Raw genomic sequence first — 24,591 nt, 5'->3', positions numbered from 1 at the left:
ATTGTTCTATCTTTATAGAAAAGAATATACATATCAAAACTGCCTACAGGAGACAGTGCTGTAAAGGGAAAGTGGAGAACAATGTTTTTCGTTGAAGGAAAGGGAGAATGTAAAGTTTTTATGAATTCAAAATAGTTAGGAAGGACCACAAAGGGACTTAAGAAACTCCAGATGTGGACTCTCTCGACTCTGTCATAATTTATCAAAGCATGAGAAATACTAAACACCAAGTGCTTTCTATGTGCAGGTATTGTGATTTCTGTGCATGTGCCAACTTATTAAAGTTTCTCCACAATGGTAGGTGGTAGGTAATTTTGTCTTTGCCATCTTACAGAGGAGGGAACTGAGGCACTGCAAGTTTGAATAACTTGCCCAAGGCCACCCACCTTGTCAATGTGGGGCAGAGCTACTCCACAGAGTTCTGGATCTACATTATCCCACTTTCCTTCCGTGACTTTCCTTTATGTGCAGCAGGCTCGCTATTAACTCTTACTTTGAAGCAAGGAGTAAGACGACAAGGGGAGCATTTTTAAGTTATTTCAAATGTAAACACAAACAGGTGAGGCAGGGCCAAGGTTAATGTCTCCCAGAAAGAAGAGTAGGGAAAACTGTTAATTTGAGGCCACAGGCGGGTTATTACTCTCCTGTAGTGAAAAGTCACATTTCAAAAAAGGCAATCCAACTTCAAAGTCACTATCAGCAAGTAGCAGATTTTGGCCTTCACTTCTTTCTCATGTGCCATTCCCCCTGTGCGACAGAGGATGGGCATCCCTGCAAGGGAGAGGCAAGCGGATATTTAATTCTCCAGTAATTAGAGGAGGCTAGATGCTGGAGAACCTCTGGAAGAAGGGACGCGTGTCGGCGAGTGCTGAAAGCTAGTTTTTCCCTCGCAGGTCAAGTTAAAAAGAAGAAAATGTACCAGTTATTTGATGTTCCTCTCTTGCATGTCTTGAGGCACAATACACAAAGTAAATAATTTCCGCTATAGAGAAATTAAACAGGCAGGCAAGACATTGTGTGTTTTACATTAGAGAAGTACAATTGAAGAGCGCAGTGACATGTATCGGTGTCTGAAGGAAGGGTCCTAGAAAATCTCTGTTACGTCATCAGACAGGAAATATATCCGATATGCCATTTACTTGACCTGCCAGGAACATGGTGCCATGAACCTGAACTAGGATTTACAATAGAGAAAAAGCTATTAGAAGCAAAGAGATGGAAGATATTGTGCTCTCAATGCAGTGGAAATTTAAAAAAAGGATGTTGAAATCACTAACAGGGCTTAGTAATTAAACTGTGTCAATGCCCCTGCCAAGAAGAGTTCATAATTTGGAAGCTGTAGTTACTATTGACCTGATTTTACTATTGAGATCATGTCTGCCTTTTAATTTGGAACCAAAATTGATCACTGTGTTCTATAAACAAGGCCTGTCAAGTTGTTACTTTGCAAATGCTTTGCAAACACATATTTATTTAAGAGCAGCATGATTGATGATATAGTATACCAGACAAATCATTTCATTTTTTATTTCATATTTGAGATTCTTTTAAGAGATTGCTTTATAATTTAAAATGGAGTTCATCAAGTTCTTCAATAAATATAAAATTTCTTTGATAATAGTTTTTTAAAATAGATATTTTAAAAAGATGCCTGTCTTTACTCCAATATATTGATTTGATGGCCCAAATACTGGTTTAAAATTTACAAAGTGTTCATTCCTCCTATGTCTTCAGAAATCATTATAATGCTCACTTACTTTTTTAAGAGTAGTCAATATTACTGCAACCCAGTATTAGTGGACAAAGCTTGCAATATAGAAGGTTCATATAATGTGTATATTTGACTTAAATTGCTTCCTTAATCACTACCATATGAAGGACGACAGAAGGAAATCAATACAGAAAGGTTTATCTTTGTGTTTCAAAGCCATCTCACACTTTCTAAGACTCATCCATCTAGTCCATAATTTCAATTTCTTAAAGGCTTTCTCAATACTGTGATTTTTGTATTCATGATTTTAAAATTAAATTGAAACGAATAATAAAAAACATCTTCAAACTTCTTGAAAGGACAAAAAAACCTGTTAATGTATCTTCTTTTACTACTTTTAGATTTTATTCTACTCTCACTAGTAGGATCAGGATGAAAGAACTGCTCATTTTCCCCCTTTACAGATCGCTATTGCCAGATGATAACTGATGGTTGCATTCTAGGAGGGAATCCAAAGAAACTCTTTATTCTTGATGGGTTAATTTAAGAGCAGTGCTACCTTTTTCACCTTCTTTGTCTTCTTGGTCATCTGTTAGCGGGATCACTTCTGGTTGCTCCACAGTCGTGGCATCTTCTTGGTTTGGCGAAAGCTCTAAATAGAATGAGACAGAAGGATACTCAGGGATATTTTAATTGGAATCATTGAGAAAATACAGTGACTAAAGCAGAGAAAGTTAATGTGTTTTTTTTTTCATTTTTCCCCTTCAAGTTTTAAGAAGCACATAAAGCAGAATACTATTGCCATTATCTGGTAATCATTGCCTAAAACATACACACACACCACTCACAAACAGCAGGACAGACAGAAGTCATGGTTCACAGTTTCATCTCATTCTCTGATAACAATGCATTCTGGTTTCCATACCTTCTGTTTCCATATATGAGCTCTGGAAGTCTGCCTCAATTTTTATTTCATTCTTTGTTGAATCATGCTCTTGTCCTGTCAAGAACAGCAATTGAAAAAGAAGAGAAATGAGACATGCATGACTGTAGATTTATCCGTGGTTTGAAAAAGCAAAACATTCAGAAACGGTGTTTTGATCAGGCATGGAGAGGCAGAGAGCAGTTTCAAACCAAAGTGGAAAATTTTGCCAATCATCAAATTTATGTCAATTATTTTATGAGAAATAGCCAGGTAATTAGGCAAAAAATCTCTTCTTTGAACTGACAGGTATAACTGGTGTTTAGCTTATCAATGCACTGAACACTGATGGGCACAACCTGGAAGTTTTGAAATTTTAAATAATTCCTGGGCTGTATGGCTATTCTACACCTAATTTCTCTTTAAGATATATACATTTCCTGTATTGAGGATTCCTATAAAATTAAAATACTAGTATTCTCATTGTCCCATTAAAAGATCATGAACAACTTAAGTAACATGAGCACACAGGGGTTGGGTCACCTAACAGCTTAACTATTCTGTTAAGACAGACACCTACTAAATATGGCAAAGGTGAGGAGAGAATTCAGCCAACGCTTGATTACTCCAAGGCTGATTAGTAATTTTTTTTTCCCACACCCTCTGGCTTCTCCCCCTCCCCTGTACGGTTTCAAATATTTAAGTGCTCATTAAGAGAGGAAATTGATATCTGTCCATTTGCCTCATTTTAATGAAAGGTTTTATACTGAGAATATATTTTTTTATGCTGAGAATATTGAACTGTTGAATTAGAAAAATCCATAGCTTAGAGTTGGTTATAGGCCTGAAGAGGATATGGAGGGGGTTGGGCTCTGTTGGGCACATTCCTGTGATAGACTGCATTATTGTTTCAAATGGTCCCTACTTCTTCCCGTAAGAGGATTCTACTTCCATGTCTGTGACCATGTAACCTGCAATGGCCACTATGGGACAAGTGTTTGTTCCCATCTGACTGATACCAGGTCTATTAGGTGACTTAGTTTACAAAATGGCACAGCAACACACAGGATGTGTACTACATTTCAGCAGAAGCTTCAAGATCCATTGCATGTTTTCCTCCAACTTTCTTGATCCTGAGAGAGTATGCTACTTCGATACATCCTGGAATGAAACACATGGAGCAGAACCACGCAGAGACACAACACACCTTTGTTGTAAGCCAATGGGACTTTTAGGATTATTTTTTAGGATTATCCAGCAAAGCTAACTGGTGCAACACTTTATTACAGTTTCCTCTTTAATGCAACTATTCTTAAGCTGCCCACTATATGGCCTCCCTTTGGTTCATTCTCTGCTAGCATGACCCCAAAAAGAAATTTTTTGACATTGTTCCTTTCAAGCTCAATTTTAATCAAAAGGATCTGATAAAATAATTACAACAGAGGTATATTTATCTGTCCGATCATTGAAGCTAAATATCTCAAGCTGTCTTTGATGACTGTCATCACTCCTAAAAGTCAATACAATGCCAAGTCTTGATGCTTCTGCAAAATGTTTCTCTTTTCCCACTTTCCATTTCCTCTTCCCCTTTCCTCATTCAGGGATACATTCTTCTCTTGGATCTGTTACTGTCTTCTCCTATAGTCTATCCAGTGAATTGCTAGCAGAAATGCCTTTTAAAACACGGATTTGATCAAGATGTTTCCCTGCTGATAAACTCCATTCATTTCCATTCTTCTCTCAAAAACTTCCATTCTTCTCTCAAAAATATAGGAGTTCAAGCCTCATCTCAGACCTAGAGTCAGATTATGCATTTTAACAATATTTCTAGGTGATCTGTATATGCATTAAAGCTTGAGAAGTGCTGGCATACAGCATATACGTGTATCTGCAAATTATTTATCCTATTAAAAATGCCAGACTTGGCCTAGACTTTTCACATACATTATCTCTAATTACCACATTAGCTCTGAAAGTAAGTATTGTGATCCCCATCTGCTTTCAAAATTTCCAACTGGGTTTATCTGACTACAGATTCTTTCTTCCTCTTTGTTTTGCCTGGGAATGTCTTTATTTGTTTTTTAATTTTTAAGCTGAAGTATATCTTGCTTATATAAAACATACAAGTCGTAAGTACATAGCTTGATGACTTTTCACATACGTATACAAGTATCTCCCTGTGTGATCACCACCCAGAACAAGAACACTTCTAGCACGAGTGGTGCTCTGTTGGAAACAATGGATACCCCACTACAGACAAAAGGTAATAGTTTTGCGTGTTTTTTTTTGAAATAGAACTTACACTATATGCTTTCTTGTAGCTTGCTTTTTCACATGTTCTCTGTGAGATTAATTCCAGTTGTTGAGTATACCAATTGCCCATTCTTTTTCACTGATGTATACTATTCCACTATCCAAATATATTATATCCTATGGATGTTGCATTGTTTTCTGTTTGGAGCCATTATGAAGAACACTGGTAAAAACATTCTTGTGCATGTCTAGATATATGTATTCATACCACTTGGGTATAAGCTCAGGAGTGATATTGGTAAGTAATCAGCAATGCATACATTTGACTTTACTAAATCCTGAAAAACAGCATTCTGAAGAGTTTGTTCCAATTTGCACTCCCACCAGAAATGTATGAGAATTCCATGTGTGCCTTTTACCCTTTAGACAATTTGATGATACTACTAATGACAAAATTCTTTTATATGAAGAAGAAAGCTGTGCAAAATCTTTCACCCATTTTTTTCATCTTTGGGTACTATAAAAAGTGGTGACACTATACTATGGGTCATTTATTCTATAATGTATTATGTGCTACTAAATGGCAGATATGTCAGGTGCTAGGAATAGGTCTTAAATAAAATAGATATAATACTTGGCCTCAAAATGCATAGTTGCAAGGAAAAAGGCATTAAATGTGCGTAAAGTTCTTTCTAGAAAGATGTGAAGCAGAATTCCAAATTTATGAAAAATTCACTTAGCAGATTTTAATTTTTATTATTTATTTACTTATTTATTTTTTAAGATTTTATTTATCCTTTCATGAGAGACAAAGGCAGAGACATATACAGAGGGAGAAGCAGGCTCCCTGCAGGAGCCCAATGTGGGACTCTATCCCCAGACCCCAGGATCACATCCTGAGACAAAGGCAGATGCTCAACCACTGAGCCACCCAGACATCTCAGCAGACTTTTTGATTACGGGAAACTGAGAGAGATAGCCAATATATTGGACAACAACATCAACACTGAGGCACTCTCAAATAGACTAAATGAAATAAGATGGAATTTGACAAGGATAAGTGCTAAATTTTAAAACCAAGTTTATAAATCCAACTTCAAGGAGTGAGATGGGAGGAAATAAATCCTATTTCCGATAAAACTAGAGCCACAGATTTTGCATTCCAAGTTTACCTTAGATAAATACTGGACAGATACCAGTATGGCTGGATGGAAAGAAGGATTATAGCACATGGAAAGTGAAGGGGATTTTTCCACTTATTTCCTGGCAAACATCTTGCCTGGTTAGCTATTCCTAGCTATCCTAATGAACAGGGGACTTAAAACTGAAACATAATAAAAGAGGGGAATTATAGTAAGGGAAAAATATTTTTATAAAAGATATATTCAATGGGATGAGCACTGGGTGTTATTCTGTATGTTGGCAAATTGAACACCAATAAAAAATAAATTTATTATTAAAAAAAAGATATATCCAGAAAAACAAAAGCAGTGTTTTTGTGTTTGCAATGAACTCTAAGAACTGATGAATAAGGAAATGAAAAGATGGATTGATTGAAGGGGAAACTGAGACAATCAGAAAAATCTACAAGCCTAAAAACACAATAACAGCATGAACATGGACAATGGATGTCATAAGAATGAATGCTATTCCTAAATTAATGAATGCTGTTCATAAATTAATGTTTCAGAAATCAAAGTTTTGAATTAAAATTCATTAAGAAAACAAAAGTCAGGGAGCAAAATGACACATGAAAAGATGATATATACAGAGGACAGAAAATAGCAATAGAATTTCTAATTAATGGATTAGAGGAAGTCTAAGCAACTATTTTTTTTATGTGATAGCAACCATTAAAAATATATTATGAGATTTTCAAGGACTGTAGAACATAGAATATGATTTCATTTTTGTAACTATGGACTCATCACATATACCTTTATATGTATTTAGATTAGTGGGGACAAAAACTAGAAGGCTTTATCTCATATTTAACACTGATTATCTTTGGATGGTATGTGGGATTTTAATTTACAGAATTTTTATTTTGCTAACCTGCATTTCATATTTTACAACAAATGCATATTATCTAATTTAATAATTATGATGAAACAATTTAGAAAACAAAAATGCTTTCAGTGATATCATAGAAGAAAAAACTATAACTAAAAGGTGTTTGTGGTTAGCTAAATCCAGTTACTTTGGCTTGATATCTATTGTACTTGAACTCTAAAAAACGTGGGAAATTCAGCTGTTGAGTAGCTCTTTCTTCTTGCATATTCTTCTTCTTCTCCTTTTTTTTTTTTTTTTTTTTTTTTGTCTTTTGGCCAAATCACCTACCTTTCTTCTATGTCGCAACCTACTCACCATTTTCTAAACACCTTATGTTATTTCTTGCCTTTGTGTCCACTTAACGTGTATTCTCACTGGTTGAAATATCCTCATTTCCCCTCTTTCTATCTGATAAAATTCTCTTCATCTTTCAAAACTAAGTCATCAACTTACCTTTCTTTGTGACGTCCTCTAAATCACTAGTCAGAATCAATCATTTTTATATTTTTGCTTATTGAATTCCTTTGCTCATTTGTTTATTATTCTCCTTACCACATTGTAATATAGTGGTATCTCTTGGTCTCTCTTACTGGTCTATGAACATTATGAAACTGTGCTTTATTCATATTTCCCCTCCCAGCACCTACTAATAAGGAGTGATCAATAAATGTTTAATTAACTGGCTGTCCATTATAGCAAGCATCAATGTCTGCAAATAGTAATTAGGGATTGTAACTTATTTTCTATTGCATCCTTTAGCAACAAGGTAAGTGCCTTTGGCTGCCTATCCATATACTGTATTTATTACAAAGAACCCTGAAGGAAGAACTTAAGTTTTAGGCAAATCACAACCTCTTTGGGCTTCAGGTTCATTATCTATTTACTTTTAAAGATGCAAAACTGGATAATAACTTAGATTCCCTCTATCTATGGCATGATATGAGGCTCTGTCTCCTCGTGAAGTTTTTAGTTACCACCAATGTTTGTTTATTGGGTGGATGATTTTGAGAGAGGAGGTTCACTGTTTGGTGAGCTTCATTCCCTATCACTGTTGTGATAGGGAACCGACCCCACACCTACTCTTGGGTCACTGCGGGGAACTTTGACTCATCATTTGCAATTTGGCTTTGTCGTATGATGAAGGCAAAGAGTAGAGCATTCAGAGAATAGAAGCAGCCACTCTGTTCCTGTGTGTCCTCACTCCCAGCGCCCCACTTGATAAATCTTCACAGGAATTCAATCAGGGATAGGAAGACAGCGATTCTACAGGCCCTGCGGCACCTGCTGTTGGGGGGACTGCTGGTCGTGGTGGCAGCCTAAGGCTCTTGATGAATACTAGGGATTTTTCTCTTTGACTAGTAAAGGCTGGCATTTCACTTTGAGGATAAGAGGCCATTGCAAAGTTCTTTTGGAGTATTTCTCTCTTCTGCCTTTTCACTTGTCCCCACTCTTGATCTGTTTCACCTGCGTGCTTTACATATTTTAGCAATCTTTTCTTGAAATAGAAATACATGTATTTTCTTCTTTCTAATTTTTCTGAAATAAAGTCAATAAAAAACAGGGAGAAAAGTGAAGTGCACAGCTTCGAAATCCAAGAATAATCATATTTTCTCATTCCTGAGGCAAGCCAGGACTGGGCATATTACACAAAGAGGAGGTACATGTGAGCTCCTTGCCCTGCACCCAGGCCTGCTGTGTGTTAATGATGACTCCAGGGGTCTCCAGCCCTTCTGTCTTTCTCTGCAGTGCACTCAGACATTCCATGTTTCATCTTGCTTCTTGACCCCATGCAGGCAAGCTTTATGTTTGCTTCTCCACATTCAGTCTAGTTGAATTCCACCCACTGTCCTCTGCCCTAATCCCTCCTGGCAGAGGAAACAAAGGAACATAAAGGGTCCCACAGTTTATGTATATATTTTTATATAGTGAACTCAATCATCCATGCTAATGGGAGGGGACTATTAGAACAGATAATCCAAAAATCCATTCATTTTTCTTTAGAAATAGATCACGTGATTATTTCTTGGAGCCCTGGTAATTAAGTTTGGCTCAAGCTAATGCTTTAAATAATTTGCATAAAAATTGGTCTAGGGCCATCAGTCTGGAACTAAACATTTTGAGAGGATAAACCTAACTGCACTCTGTAAATGGACTGGTTCTGAACAATAGTAACAAAAGTATAGTTTTATTGTTTGCAGATTACTATATGCTCAAATCTTCATGAGAACAAAGACTTTGTTTCTTCAATGCTTGTCTTAAAGGCAATGGAAACTGCATCCTTTTGTTAAACTTGAAACTTGATTGCTGCTAATATTCAAAATTTTATGTTTATCATGCGTAAAAAAACCCCAGCTTAAGAGCAAAAATTAAACCCAGATTAGTGTGAATTTGATTATCTTCTAGACATCCTTCATTTTTTCCTGGGGCCCAAAAAACTTACTACCTAATGTAAATTATTTCTAAAATTATTTTTTCCTGCAGTTGCAAAAGAATTGTAGTTTCCTTCTAGAAACACTGAAAAGTACATATAATTATTGAGAACTATGAATAATTTTATAACTATAATTTATTGCTATAATAATTTTATAACTGTTACTGTTAATATTGTAAACTTTCTGTTGTGTGCACATATATATGTAGATATACATCTGCATATGCATATGTGTATACATATGCATGCAGATATACATTTATACATGCATATATGTGTGTATTCCCACGTATGTAGATATATATCTTATATGTATACATATATATGGATCTCTCTATATATGTGTTAGTGAGTCTTTGTGTATGTGGCTCAATACGCATATACACATGCAGAAATATACACATATATCCTGGGATCAAAATGAATTTACACTCTGATTCTTGCTTTTTTAGCTCATAATTTTACAAGAATCTTACACTGTTATTAAAATTTCTTCAGAGGGATGCCTGAGTGACTCAGTGATTGAGCATCTGCCTTTGGCTCAGGACGTGATCTCAGGGTCTGGGGATGGTGTCCCGCATTGGGCTCTGTATGAAGCCTACTTCTCCCTCTGTCTATGCCTATGTTTCTGCCTCTCTCTCTGTGTCTCTCATGAGTAAATAAATAACATCTTAAAAAAATAATAAAATAAAATTTCTGAAGTAGTTTTATTTTTAAGAGATGCGGTATAGGGGATCCGTAGGTGGCTCAATGGTTTGGCGCCTGCCTTCAGCCCAGGGCATGATCCTGGAGACCCGGGATCGAGTCCTGCATCAGGCTTCCTGCATGGAGCCTGCTTCTTCTTCTGCTGGTGTCTCTGCCTCTCTCTCTCTTTCTCTCTCTGTGCCTCTCATGAATAAATAAAATAGGAATCTTAAAAAAAATGCAGTATATTCCATAGTATGTACAAAATTTTTGACATTTCCTTCTTTTCTTCCCATTAAACATAGTATTGTGATGAAGATTTTTGTAAATACACATCGCCCTAGTCTTGGTGGGTGTTACTTTAAGACAAAGTCCTAAAGCATAATTCTAGGCTAATAGTATGAACACTTTTTCTTAGATTTTGTCAAAATTGCTGATGTGGTTATGTCTTTCATTCTCCCACCAATAGTGTGTGAGCCTGATTGGATACCTTACTCCCACTAATTCTCCTACATAAACTTGTTTGATTAAAACTGAAATCATGTTTTATTTGCATTTCTTTAAGAAATAAAGAGATAGGCCATCTCTTCATATTTGTGATTGTATTTCTTCTGTAAATTATAATGGAGTCCTTCTCCCATTTTCCTTTTGTTTTTTTTTCTTTTTATTGATTTATAAGATTTTTTTTACTTTAAGAAAATTGATTCTTTGTCATTTAGGCTGAGAGTACTTTTCCTAGTAGTTTTTCTTTAGAATTTGATTATAATCTTTATCATGTCAAAATGCATATATTCAGATTTAGCCATTTTTCTTTCTTATGACATATATTGATGCATGCACACACATTGCAGATATATATATATACATATATATATGTGAATGCCTTTTTATAACATATGTATACAATCATGTGTTTGTGCATTTTTGTTTACAGTTCAAAAAGCAGTTCTTATTTCAAAATTTTTTAAAAGTCATACTTTTGTTTTTTTAGTCTGGTATTTTTAGTTTCATTTTTACATTTCATCTTTGCTCCTCCTGTAATTTAGGTTAGTATAAGGAATGAGATTGGGATTCAGGTTATTCTTCCAAATGGCCAAGCAGTTGTCTTAATGCCATTTATGGAGTCATCTGTCTTTGAAATGTCAGCCTGAAGATGTGCTAAAAACCCAGATCTACTTTAGTCCATTTCTAAAGTCTTTATTCCATTTCATGGATTGACTTGTTTGCCTATTCCTACAGTAGGACTATAGTGTTAATCACATTTTTCAAAGATACCATATTTTTGTAGTCTATTTATTCTGTCATTGACTGAAAATATATCTGTGAATCCCCCATTGCATTTGCAGTTGGATTTTATTCTTACTGTATCATCTGCCATATAAAGACCCATCATTATTATATTAAATCAGGGAATTAAATTTTTACTGATATAAAATGACCAAATCTTTCTTGCTCCAGACTCTGTTTGGTTTTTTAAGAATTTATTTATTTATTCATGAAAGACACACAGAGAGAGGCAGAGACACAGGCAGGGGGAGAAGCAGGCTCCCTGTGGAGAGCCCAATGAGGAATTGGATCCTAGGACCTGGGATCCCGACCTGAGCCAAAGGCAGATGCTCAACCACTGAGCCACCCAGATGCCCCTCTTGCTCAAGACTTTTTGCTGGAATTCTAACTGGATAGATTCTAAAGTAGTTTCTCATGCTTTCTTTTAATGTTCATTTCCCAAATATACCTTTCCTGAATTTATATTTTTTACACCTTTACTATTTTTTAAAATTAATTCAACCCAACTGGTTTTTACACTTAATAAATTAACCTAATTACCTTTCTTGTCATAACTACTTCCCTGTACCTGTTTTTTTTCCCCTGTACCTGTACCTGTGTTTCTGTTGTCTTATTTGATATATTGTGCTTTTGTTACACTGCTACTTACTTTTTAAAATTATTTCCATTATTGAAAATACTCATTTTTGGTATGAAACATACCAGGAAATTGAGAGAGTATCTTCCCTTAATTCTATTGTGATTTAATTCTATTTGTGATTATCATTAAATTTTTCAAAGGTATTCTTAATCCTAACTTATATTGTCAGAATCTGTAGCAGAACACGATTTTTACTTTTTGACTACCTTTATTGAAATCAGCTTTTGTGCAACCCTCCCTACTCCCCACCATAATCCTGATTTATAAATTCTGGCATTGATGTTTCTTTCCTTTTCTCTCCCTCCTTTCTTCCTTCTTCTTTTAACTAATCTTTAAAAATGTAACAAAATATAAGAAAGTGCATGAACAATATTGAGAGTTCAGTTAAACAACCAAAAGCAAATAGAGAAACTATACTTTCTTATAGTTATAGAAACTATGTATCCATCCAGTCCAGAAGACCAGCTCATGGGCCAATCAGAACCTCCTCCTTAATCACCAAAATTTAATCAGCACCTTAACTCAGAGTAATCACTACCTAGATTCCCTTTATTATTTTTCCACACAAGTATGCCTTTCTAAATAGCATCACTATCTTTTCCTGCTTTTTGAATTTGATATGAGATATTGTACAATATATATGCTTCTGTACCTTCTATGATTTAACATTATACTTGTAAGAGTCATTCATGTTTTAGCCTGTAATTTTAGTTGTAGTTTCCAATGAGACTTCTGCTTCCTCTTTATATCTATTTCCCTGTACCTGTTTTTTTCCTCTGTTTTTGAAATTTTTCTGTTTATCACTGATGTTGAACAAGATGATGATGATGTACTTAGTTATAATTTCCTTTATGTTTCTTGTGCTCCGAGGTCATAGAACTTCTTGGATATGTGGATTCACAGTTTTCACTGAAGTTTTGGAAAATTTCAATCATTTTTACTTCAAATATTTTTTGTCTTCCTTTTCCATGCTTTGCCTTCAGATATTTCAATTTATGTATATTGGGCTTGCAATTACCTTTATAGTTCTTTCATAGCTCACTGATTATATTTTTCTTGTTTTCAATCATTTATTCTCTTTGCGTTTCAATTTGGATGGTTTCTATTGCTACTTCTTCAAATTCACCACTCTTTTCTTCTTCAGTGACTAATCTGCCATTATTCTCATCAGGTGTAATTTTCATCTCAGACATTTAGTATTTCATCTCTAGAAATTCAATTTGTGTCATTTTATACCTTTAATGTCTCTAATTAACATGGACAATCTTCCTTTAAGCTTTCAGAAGATATGGAATATGATTATAATAACTTTTAACACGGCCTTTCACATTAATTACACAATCTGTACCATTTCTGAATTGATTTGTATTAATTGATTTCTCTTCTCTTATATGTCATACTTTCCTGCTCCTTGTCAAGAATTGGTATCATCAGTACTCATTTAGACTTATCAAATAATTACCATTTACTTTGCTTTTTCTTCTTTTCCTTCATCTTTTTCCTTCCATCTGGTATCAATACCCTCCTACCTGAAGAACACCAAAATTCTCTGTTGGTGAACTTTTCTTTTCTTTTTTTGGCCTGAAATTTGCTTGATTAAATTTATTCTTGAAACACACCTTTTTTTTTGGCTTAGAATTCTTGGTTGGCTATTATTCTGCTATATTGTCTTCTTATTTCTATTGTATCTATTAAAGTCAGGTATCAGTCTAATTGTTTAAGGATTTCTTTTTAGATGTCCTGTTTATTTTTGATTTTCAGCAGTTGTACAATGATGGGCATACTTGTGGATTTATTTTGCTTAGAGTTCAAAGGGTTTTAGGAAGATGTGATCTGATGTCTTTCATCAATATAGGTCATTTCTCAGCATAATTTTCTGAAATATTGCTTCTGCTCAATTACCTCACTCCTTTCTGTCTAGGATTCCAATTGATTTACCATTTATCCTCTATATTTGTTCCCTTTATTTAGTGTTTATCTTTCCTTTTTTTCTCTACTACTTTTATTTTGGATATATTCTTCTGACCTAACTTCTAGTGCACAAATTCTTTTTCATCTGTGTTTGCATTTAAACCATGAATCTATTCATTGCATTCTTCATTTCAATTATTGTATCTTTCACTTCTAGACTTTTTCTTTTTCTTTTATGATGCTTTGTTTTGACTTTCCACTTCTCAGCTAATTTTTTCAATGTCATCTTTATCCTCCTATTAACAGCCAGGAAAATTATTTTATACTTTATGTTTTAACTATAATACTTTCAGCCCAAATGGGCCTATTTCTTTTTTTAAAAAGATTTTATTTATTTATTTATTTATTTATTTATTTATTTATTTATTTATTTATTTTGAGAGAGTGAGAGTGAGAGAGCACAAGCAGGGGGAATGGCAGAACCCAACCTGGGGCAGATGCTTAATCAATTGAGCCACCTGGGTGCTCTGGGCATGTTTCTCTTGACTTTTTTTTTTATGTTACCATGTTTCATTTTTTCTCGATTTTTTTTTGTGTGTGTGTGTGTGTATGTGCTAGACATGCTGGAAATTCTGGCTAAGAACTCGTTTTTGTAAATGGTTTTACACTGGTTTTTCTCTGGTGCCTATGGGGAATAGTAATCTGGGTTGGTCTTCATTTATTTTGAGGATTGAGATGATTCAAAGATGGGCATCAGTCTTTCAGAAAGTTGGTCTCCTGCTGCTTGATTCTTTCTGCTAGGATACATATCTTTAGGGTTTCGACAAAGAAACCAGGGGGTTTACCGTGGTCCCTTGCCCTTTTCAGCAATAGGACTCTGGATACCTTTTGCAGAATCAGCAAATGACCAAGAAAAAAAAAAAAAAAAAAAAAACAGCTTCAATTTCTGAACTCACATCTCTGGATATCTATTTTTTCCCAGAACCTAGCCTGACAATTTTTCACTACCCTGTTAGTTCTCTGGTGCCTTTAAACAGACTCCATACCTTTTTGTTTTTGGTGTAGTTTGTCTAGTTATCTTCAGGGAGAGTAATGGTCTAAGTTATTTAGACTTTCATTCCTGAAACTAGAAGTCTCTCCTTTTTCCTTCTCATTTTAAAGCAACATATACTGTAATTTTCAAAGATAAAAGTCTACATTTAATTAAGGTATTCTGATCCTAATTTGGAAGCAATTATTTCAACATTTTCATACATTTAATGAGTCTCTTATCACATACTTCTTTCCAAGTGTGACTTTCTCAGTCTTAACTTTTTCCTTCCTTTCTATATTTATTGGTTTTGCACAGGATTTCTGTTAGTTTACTCACAGGAAGGATACTTGGGTGGCATATTTTCTTAATCTATGAATTCCTGAGAAAATGTTAGTCTTGACTTCATGCATGAGTAGTAACAACTTCACTAAATATAGAAACTGTGTACTTTAGAGCAATGGAAATGTTCGTCCATTTCATCTAGTGTTTAGAATTGTGGAAGAAGAAAGGCAAGGCTAATCTGATTTTGGTGATTTTGTTTGTAACCTGATTTTGATTTTCTTATGTGCTTTCAAAGCCTTTCTTTATCACTGATGTTCAGAAATTCCATGAGACTTTGTAGATTTCTGTTCCTATTTGAGTTTTCAGTATCTTTGTCTATAAATAAGTATGTATACTCTTGTGTTTTGGGTGGAGGAACTGGTTTACATTAGGAAAACTTTTTTTCTGTTATTTTTCTAAAGATTGTTTTCATTTTTGTTTGTTCTAGCCTCTCTTCTTGGTATTCCATGGATATGTAGATTTAATCACCTAGATGTATTGTCTATATGTGTCACATTTTTCTCATTGTTATCATTTCTTCATTTCTGTAGTTGCAAATCTGATGCCTATAGAGTTTAGGCAGGTAACAATAATAAAGTCAGCCTGGTACAAAAATAGTGAATGATGAGGATAGCAGAGAGCAAATTTCCCTTCTAAACTTGGCAGCTACAAATCACTTGATATTCATAAAAATAAAATATTACCATATTCCATTTTTCCCAGAAAAACTAAAATCTGTTTTTTAAATGTAATATTTCTCAGCAGAAAAAAATTAAAAAAGGACCTTGCAACTTACCATTAGGATGATCTTGGTCACACCCAGAATGATCTGTTACTTCATTGTCTTTTGTGATATTCTTGTCCTTTGTAGAATCTGCCACAACAAATAAGCAAAACATCTAGTCAGAATTTTTAACTGGGAAATAGAGCAGCTTCCAACACTGTCATGATATATCTATCTTTGGGAGATGGAATTTATTTATTTTTTAAAATACCATTAAAATACTTAGATATTTTCATAGTAAATAAGCTGGTCCTGAAGTTACTGCATAAGAGGTCTTGTACAAAGTTTACAAAGGTAGGATGACACAAATTTGATTGGGTCATCTTTTTTGCAACAAAGAAGAAAATGTAAGCAGGTTTTATGCATTAATGAAAGTCTTTGGAGAATTGTGCAAAAGGATATGAAAGGAAGGCAAAATAGGGGAGATTAAAGGAATATCAATTTTAATGTTCTTAATGCTTCCATTACTGCAATTGTTCATATACAGGAGCCTTGAGTCCTTGAATAAGCCAGATGTAGAGCTTTGATATCCAGTTGTAATTAAGTTCATCTTCCTGAGGCACACTACCAGTAGAACAATAGCAAAGGGGAATGCAAACCTTCTGTTTTGTGCAATTTCATCCTCTCCCTCATATAGCGCATTTAAATGTGAAATTAGCATAAGTTCATCTTTTTTTTTGTTGTTGTTGTTATATGATATACTTGCAGGAAATAACATGGCCAAATAGATTTCAATGACTATGGACTGTTGCAAGACTACGCAGGATTCCTTGTTAGATGTTTGAGGCCTTTCTGTAGACTCTTTAGAAAGCCATCATAAAGGGCATGTGGGTGGGTCAGCAGGAAGACTTAAATTGGGCCTTTTATTCCCTCCAAAAGTATTTATTTAGGGACAACTCTATGTTAGATACTTCTTGAGGCTAGGGAGTCAATACTAATTGACTCTGCCTTCATACAGGTTACAATCTAGGGGATGTTTTTTATACAGCTAAAAGAGTGGTAATCCAAAGATATCTAAAAGTCATGAGCTTATCTTCTATGCATATGGCCATGGAGCAAACTGGGCATGGCAGGCTGACACTTCTGTTACCTAAAAATGGGTTCCTTACTGAGTTCACATTGCTCCATTGAATTGTAGCACCCAACAGAGCTGAATCAGAGTCTCAAAGCATTCTTTCTTTCCTTACTCCTTTTACCTCTCTCCCCCTCCACGCTAGGAGATAGTTTTAAACAATGCAGTTTGGAATATTATGAGAAAGTCTGTTTCTTGAACCTGCCACAAGCAACATTTGATGGACAAGTGAGAAACCTGGATAGTTAACATATAATTCAAATTTAATAACCAGTGAAGCAAGTATACACCCAAAGTGTATGATTTTAATTAACTGCAAATAATTCCCCCAAGGCAAATGTTTAATTATCTGCACAGCTTATTTCTTTCTGAGACTGACAATAAGTTTCAAAGTCCAAATTTGGAGGCAAAACTGAGCATAGACAATAATTTTCCAAACTGTTCTCTCACTCTAGTCAAATTGTTTTAAACCAGTTCCCATTAAAACATGCCTTTTTAATTTTTGGCTCTAACATGTGGATTTAAAGAAAAAAATTCTTGAATACTTTTTTCCTACATTAACACTGAGGTGAGCAATGGTTTTAAAAAGGTACTATATGAATCAGGCTAAATTTTAATTTCAAATATTTTACTTATTTATGAAAAATGGCATCATTTGATAACTAGGCTTGGCTATACTCATTTCTCTCAACATTAATATTTTAAGATTATCCAAGATTTTGTGTGTAGTTAAAATGTGTTCATTTATACTCAACAATAATTCATTATGCTTTATAACTTACATAAACATTATGCTTCATGCATCAAATATTACATAAGAAATGTCTTTTAAAAAGTGATTTACATTGATTTTATGAGTTTATGGTCTAATGATTCACATAAGATGGGTGAAAGTATTTGAAAAATTAATCTCTGGACTGTCACCAAAATCTGTCTCTTTAGCAAATTAATTGACCCTTCAGTTTCAATTTCCTTGGAGAGTCGTTTTAATATTGCTAAGGTGCCTTCTGCTCTCATGTATTCTAATCTATATATAATACACTTCATTGAATCTAAGACACCATCAATTGTTATTTTCATTATTATTTTGTGTAGGATTAAGAAAAAAATGCTACCAAATGAACTGTACCATACTATTAATTTAAGAAAGTGTCCTAGTTTTAGAAATAAAATATATAAAAGACTCTGTAACCTAGAAATATTTGAGTATATTCTGTGTGTACACAAATATATGTCTTTATGTGATGGCAAGGATTTCCTATCAATCTGACTCATCACCAAACCCACAAGTTACTTTTGTTTTGTATCTGAAATGGTTCTGCCTCCACATACAGCAATAAAGCAAGATAAAAGCTATAAGCTCATGATGGCATCTACACATGACTATGTGGCTCTGAGATTGTTTCCACTGAAGTTTCTCTTTTCAAAGGGCTCTTTGAATTCCTAGTCACATGAACTTTGAGAAGACTGGATATGGTCCTGAATGTTTTAAATCATAGATCCTATTATGTTATACTTAGTTGTGGGTTTGAAATGACAGCAGAGCTTTTCTGACTAGGAGGTGATGAAAGTTGCACTGTATATGAATATAAAATCATTATTCATCATAAGAAAGAAAACATGTTGAGTGTATATGGTCACTAAAAGAGCTTGTTATTTCTATGTAAGTTCTATAAACTATCATGAAAAATGTATTTGTATACACTAAATCCTTGCAGCACCTTCGATTCATATTTTATTTAATTCTAAAAATTATCATTTGGTAATGTTCAAAAAAGGGAAAGGAGTTATCACCTAATTCTGAGATTTAGTCAATGTTATTTTAATAGCAGAGAACTGGAATTAAATGTATATGTAGATTGTGACTTTCAAAATCTTTAAGGTCAATGTTCTTTTTCTTTTAAGTTTTTTATTTATTCATGAGAGACACAGAGAGAGAGGCAGAGACAAAGGCAGAGGGAGAAGCAAGCTCCATGCAGGGAGCCTGACATGGGACTCGATCCTTAGCCTCCAGGATTCCCGTCCTGGGCTGAAGGCAGAGCTAAACTGCTGAGCCACCAAGGCTGCCCTAAGGTCAATGTTCTATTAGAAAAAAATTTCAAATGCAAATATTAAGTTGAATATTTGAACCAAAGTTTTAAAGATGGATCTTTTAAGATTAACAATAATAAATACTTCCAGAAATTAAAAAATCATCTCATTTTGAAAGTTGAAAAGGTTTAAAAGAATAGTTAAAATAGATTGAAATTTTAAAAATATAAAACAGAAATTCTAAAAAGCAGCTCATTTTTTTAATGTAGTCAATTACACATGCCTGTACAGAATAGTACATGTATATATTGAAGATGTGATGATGAATGATGAAACTTGCATTTTTAATAAACATCTAAGCTATAAATCAAAATAGATGCTATTTCTGTCAAAAATGCACCTTAAAACAAAAATTCTTAATCTCAATTAAGAACTTAGTTCTTAACCTCTGAATATACTCTAAAGGTATGAATCAGTCTGTAAAACATGTACACATATTGTTGTATTCACTTTTCTCGAAGGCGATAGCTCTTGTCATATTCTCATAGGGACCCATGACCCCAACAAGATTAAAAATAGCTACAGAAATTTATACCCTACTGCCAGTGACACTGCCATTTTACAAAGGGTTTTTAGGAGTACAATTGAGAATCAGCTACAGAACTTGGTGCCCACTCCATAAATTCATCAAAGATGGCACTTCTTGAATTCTTAAGGTAGATTTGACTTGAGGAAATAGCCCAAACATACACAGATATGTTTAATAACTGAGGAGGACAATCTAGCTGGTAAACAACATTTTGCACCAAAATTTGAAATGACCATAAAATATGAAACTGAATGGATGACTGTCTTTGAAAACCATTTTCAAGTTAGGAGATGTACAAAATCCATCTAGTAATAAAGTTAAGCCCTGACCACTATTTAGAGTTGCAGTAGAAGGTCATTTTGGTGTAAAAGTTCCAAGGGGTCTAAACAAGATAAATGCTATTTGCAAACCCCCAAGCCTGAAATATTTGCTCTGTAGCATGTAAACATTCATCCACAAGTCTCCTACCTTCATACAACAGTTGCACAGAAATCACAATTGCCTGGATTTCCTCTGATTCTTGTAAACTGATTCAATTACACCAAGCAAAATATTTATCCCAGCCTCCTTATTTGAATGGCTGGTTTATTATGTGAAGCAATTAAAATAAAGTAGTTTTTCCTTCACCTGAACAGTGTGTTTATCCAAATAAATTAGTGTCTCCACAGCCGATTATGACCTCATTGAAGCTTTGCAGTGACTATTCCTCTATATAGGTGAAATGTGTCCTGCAATACATTCCCAGAGTATTCAGATGGCAATGATCTAACCTATGCTAGGTTTCAGTGCAGCTGGACATACAAAGCTGATCTATATTTACCTGAAAAGTAACCAGGTCTGTAGGACAGGACATTTCCCTTAGCATTGGGAGGCCAGACTCCCAGACTCAGTTGGTCATTTGTCTTCATTATGCAATCATTAACCCCCATTAAAAGGGGGCCAAGCATTCCCAGAGTTATGGAATGGGGATACTAACAGTCTCTGAGACGCGACTGGCAAAACTACCATCATGTCCCACCAACTGTTTCTGTTAGAAAACACACACCACATTCCAAACAGTAACTTTGTGTAAATCAGCTTATTCCTACATTGAGGTGTAGGTGTAATTTCTCTGCAGGTGGTTATTGAAAATACAAGCAAAAAGGAGGATCAGTCTTGACAGGTGGATACAGATGGATCTACAATGACAAGCTCTGTAACTCCAGGAAAACCCATTCACCTTACATGATCTTGGTTTCTACACCTAAGAACTGAGGATATTGAGCCAGATAATCTCTCTAAATATGCCTTTCGAGGCCAATCTGCTGATTTACTCACATTATTTCTTTGTTCCGACAACATCTCTCTATAAACGTTCAGGCTTCCCTCGTTATATGACTACCTGAGTTGGACTATTCTCACTCCAAAATTTTTACTGTCTATTAATAAAATAAAGGTTAATGGTGAGGGAAGTAGTACCGTGTGACATTGGTGCCACACTGGCCATCGTTAACTCTGTGACTCGACGAAGAATCATCACAATGTCTAATAGAACAGCTGGATATGAAGCCAGACTGGACCGTGATGGAAAAAGAAATGCTTAATTACCTTCTCCATCAAGTTAATTTTTCCCCCTTGGCAATGTAAACAAAGGCAAATCTGCTCTTGTTTCCAGTTGTCTGTGACCTGCTATCCTTGACCTCCATCCTTCCTATTCCTTTCTGATCTTGCCTCCCTCTCTCTTGCTAAACCTTGCACAGCAGGATTTCTTGCCATCCTTTTTTTTTTTTTTTTTTTTTTAATCTGACTAGACCATAGGCATGAAAAGTAGCTATGGTTCTAGATATAAACTGACTTGGAATTCCATTAAAATATTCATCTATAAATCAGGGAGTGTTTTATTTACACTTTTTAATTCAATCTGATAAGGAAAAGTCTTTGAGAGAACATTCCCTGTAGGAGAAATGATGAAGGCTTTTTGGAGCAGAGTCACAGCCTGGCCACTACTTCTCAGTTATTTTATTTTGTGGAGAGGTTAGCAGTAGACATAGTCTGTCTATGTTGAAGCACATTCATATGTGCTTCAACTTCTGAGCTCAGGTTCTTTTTAGTCAGATACTTGGGGAGTGTGGCTGAGATGCCAGGACCCAAGACTGCTGAGAGCCAGAGTTTTCCTATATTCCTAATGGACTGAGTCAAAACTCACCCGTTGGAGCAGTCTTTTCTAGAGTCTTTTTTTTTTCTTAAGGTTTATTTATTTATTCAGAGAGAGAGAGAATGAGAAAGAGAGAGAGAGAGAGAGAGAGAGAGAGAGGCAGAGACATAGGCAGAGGGAGAAGCAGGCTCTTTGCAGAAGCCCGATTCGGGACTCAATCCCAGACCCTGGGATCATGACCTGAGGCAAAGGCAGCCGCCCAACTGCTGAGCCACCAGGCATCCCATTTCTCGAGTCTTTTTTCCCCCAGCAATATAAAGGGACATGTTTAGAGACTAAGATAAGCATTTGGACCTTTTATGGAAGTTACTCATTTTATGTGATCTTCAAAGACCTGAATGATTTCTCCTTAGAACCTATTTGCTCCTCACATCTAGAAAAATCCACAAACCCATCCAAATGAAAATAGATGTGCTTTTTTTTTTCGATTTTTCTTTTTCTTCAACATTCTGCTGTGCTATTGAATACAGTTCTGTAATATAAATGGCTGCAGAGTGGTTCCCTTTCTGGATCTACCACAAGCTGTTTTATCATTGCGTCTATTACTGGACATTCAAATTAATCCAATTTCCTGCAATTCTAAATAATCCTATGTTGTTGTGATATTGGTGTCCTGATGCTGGGTTCACTCCACTCTTCTTTCCCTTACCTCTTCCCAGCCCACTCCCACCTCTGAGGTCTAGAGAGTTTAGATCTTGCCATAGCTAAGCCTTGTAGTAGACTATGCCCCACCAATATCCCACTGGGCTACTCCTGAGATCACAGCAGTTGGTTCCAGGAGATGGGCTTCTCTCTGAGACTCTGACTAAGGGCATTTTTCCATGGATTCGCCAGAAGTACCCAGCAGCTAATGCCCAGCTAAAGGACTCAGGAGATACAACCTGTTTCCTTGCCTCTTTGGGAGACAATTTTGAATATGCTCTATACTTCTTAGAGAAATACAGCCACAGTTCCCCTCATTGATGTATCCTCTTTTGGCTGTCCTCCCCCCACCTTTCCTCACTGTGCTTCCTGGGATCACCTCTCAGATAGACCATTTGCCCCCATATCCTTGTCTGAGAATTTTGCTTTTGGAGATCCCAAACCAAGATAGCCAAGATAGTCACTAACCTGTCTTCTACTACCCAGTAGCTAAAATGTGAATGTTTACCTTATTCTGATTTATAGCACTCTTACGCCATGCTACCTTTAATTAGAGAATGTTGGGAAAAGAGATTGCCATGTTTGGCACCATCTAATTCTAGAAGCTGGACCACAAATGACTGGTGAGGGATTGGCTCTGGGCAGTCATCTGTGGGTTGGCCAACAGACCTTAATGTGGCCAGCTCCACCTACCAGGAGAGAATTAATATTAGATTATGCTGAAACAAATCCATTAGATCCTCAGGATTCCGTTAGTCTTCATGGTAAAATAGACAAAGTTTGATGGCAAATAGACAAAGTTTCAAGACCTAGAGTGATTTAAAGGCAGAGAGTCACTGAAAAGAAAAGAAACACAACCCCCATGGGGAGGAAAAAAGAAGCATAACCAGTCACCCGGTGGCTTTAGAAGAGCAGAAAAAGGTAAAGAAGGTAGTAAGTTTGTGATGCTCCTTGAATAGACAGCTGTTTGAGGAGTTGCTGAGTCTTGGAGGAACCACTTGAGCTGCTGTTGCCTCTAGATGAGCCAGTTCTTGGAGCTGATGATGTGGTTTCCTTCCTTACTTAATGACTCCTACCAACTGCAGTCATCCCAATGTGGGTTGTTTTTGCAGATCTTGTGAGAGTTTGGCTCCACTTCCTTTGTTGTTCTTGCAAGTTCATTGTCTAATTTTAATGTGTACGGACATTTCAAACATTTCTAACGTGCCTTTTACAAATACTACTTTTAGAAGCATGACATTCTTTTAGATCTATTTTTTAAAACACTCACCTTTTTAGGCATTTCAAAAGTACGGCACCCTCGTGAACCTTGTACACAGATTGAAAAATACTGAACCAAGAAACTTGGAGAAAGTTAAAGAGGGGAACAGCCTGGTCATGCAGAATAAAACAAGTTCAGTAAATTTCATTTTCTGATATGACCCTGGTGGGGGAAACATCAGGTGACATCTGGTATTATAGGAAATGGGGTGTAGAGAGGCATTTGTATGAAGGCAATGTTTTGCCTCATAAACTGAGAAAAATGTGTTAAAACAAAATGCTGCAAAATGTGATTTTATGAGGACCTTGGGAAGCATACTAAGGATCAACTCAAAAGTGTTCTTTTTTATTTCCAGGAAGAAATAATAATAAAATAATTTACTTTAATCCACTAAATTTTACCTAGATTTTACACTAGATTTACCTGTGAGTTCTAGAAATCATTTTAATAGGTTTTTCTAACATAACCACTGGTACTATATTAGTCTGTTGGGCTGCCACAACAAAATAATGTAGACCGAGTAGTCTAAACAACAGAAATTTGTTTTTTCATAGCTCTGGAGGCTGGAAGTTCAAGATCAAGATCCCATCGAGTCTCAGATGGGAGTGCTCTTCCTGATTTGCAGCAAGCTCCCTTCTTACTGAGTCTTCACATGGATCACTGCGTGTGCACATGGAAAGCCAGAGACTGCGATCTTTCTTTCTTTTTCTTAATAAGGCCACTAATCTCATCATGAGGACTCCACCTTGGGGACCTACTCTAAACGTACTTAC

General features: G+C 35.5%; 1 protein-coding gene across 8 annotated transcripts in view; it reads right to left on the bottom strand.

Moving 5' to 3' along the window:
- The window catches only part of MACROD2 (mono-ADP ribosylhydrolase 2), a 1,918,082-nt gene that overhangs the window by 65,916 nt on the left and 1,827,575 nt on the right, over positions 1–24,591 (bottom strand). For all 8 annotated transcript variants that reach the window (XM_026002392.2, XM_026002393.2, XM_072736414.1 and 5 more), the window contains 3 exons: positions 16,042–16,119; positions 2,637–2,711; positions 2,271–2,363 (listed from right to left, as the gene is read on the bottom strand). In XM_026002392.2, the coding sequence (XP_025858177.2) occupies positions 2,271–2,363; positions 2,637–2,711; positions 16,042–16,119 (246 nt within the window). The remainder of the gene's footprint in view (positions 1–2,270; positions 2,364–2,636; positions 2,712–16,041; positions 16,120–24,591) is intronic.

The sequence above is a fragment of the Vulpes vulpes genome, chromosome 14 (genome assembly GCF_048418805.1).
Source record: "Vulpes vulpes isolate BD-2025 chromosome 14, VulVul3, whole genome shotgun sequence".
In the NCBI taxonomy this organism is placed as follows: domain Eukaryota; kingdom Metazoa; phylum Chordata; class Mammalia; order Carnivora; family Canidae; genus Vulpes; species Vulpes vulpes.
Note: the sequence above shows the minus strand (reverse complement) of the source record. Positions and strands in the feature narration are given on the sequence as shown.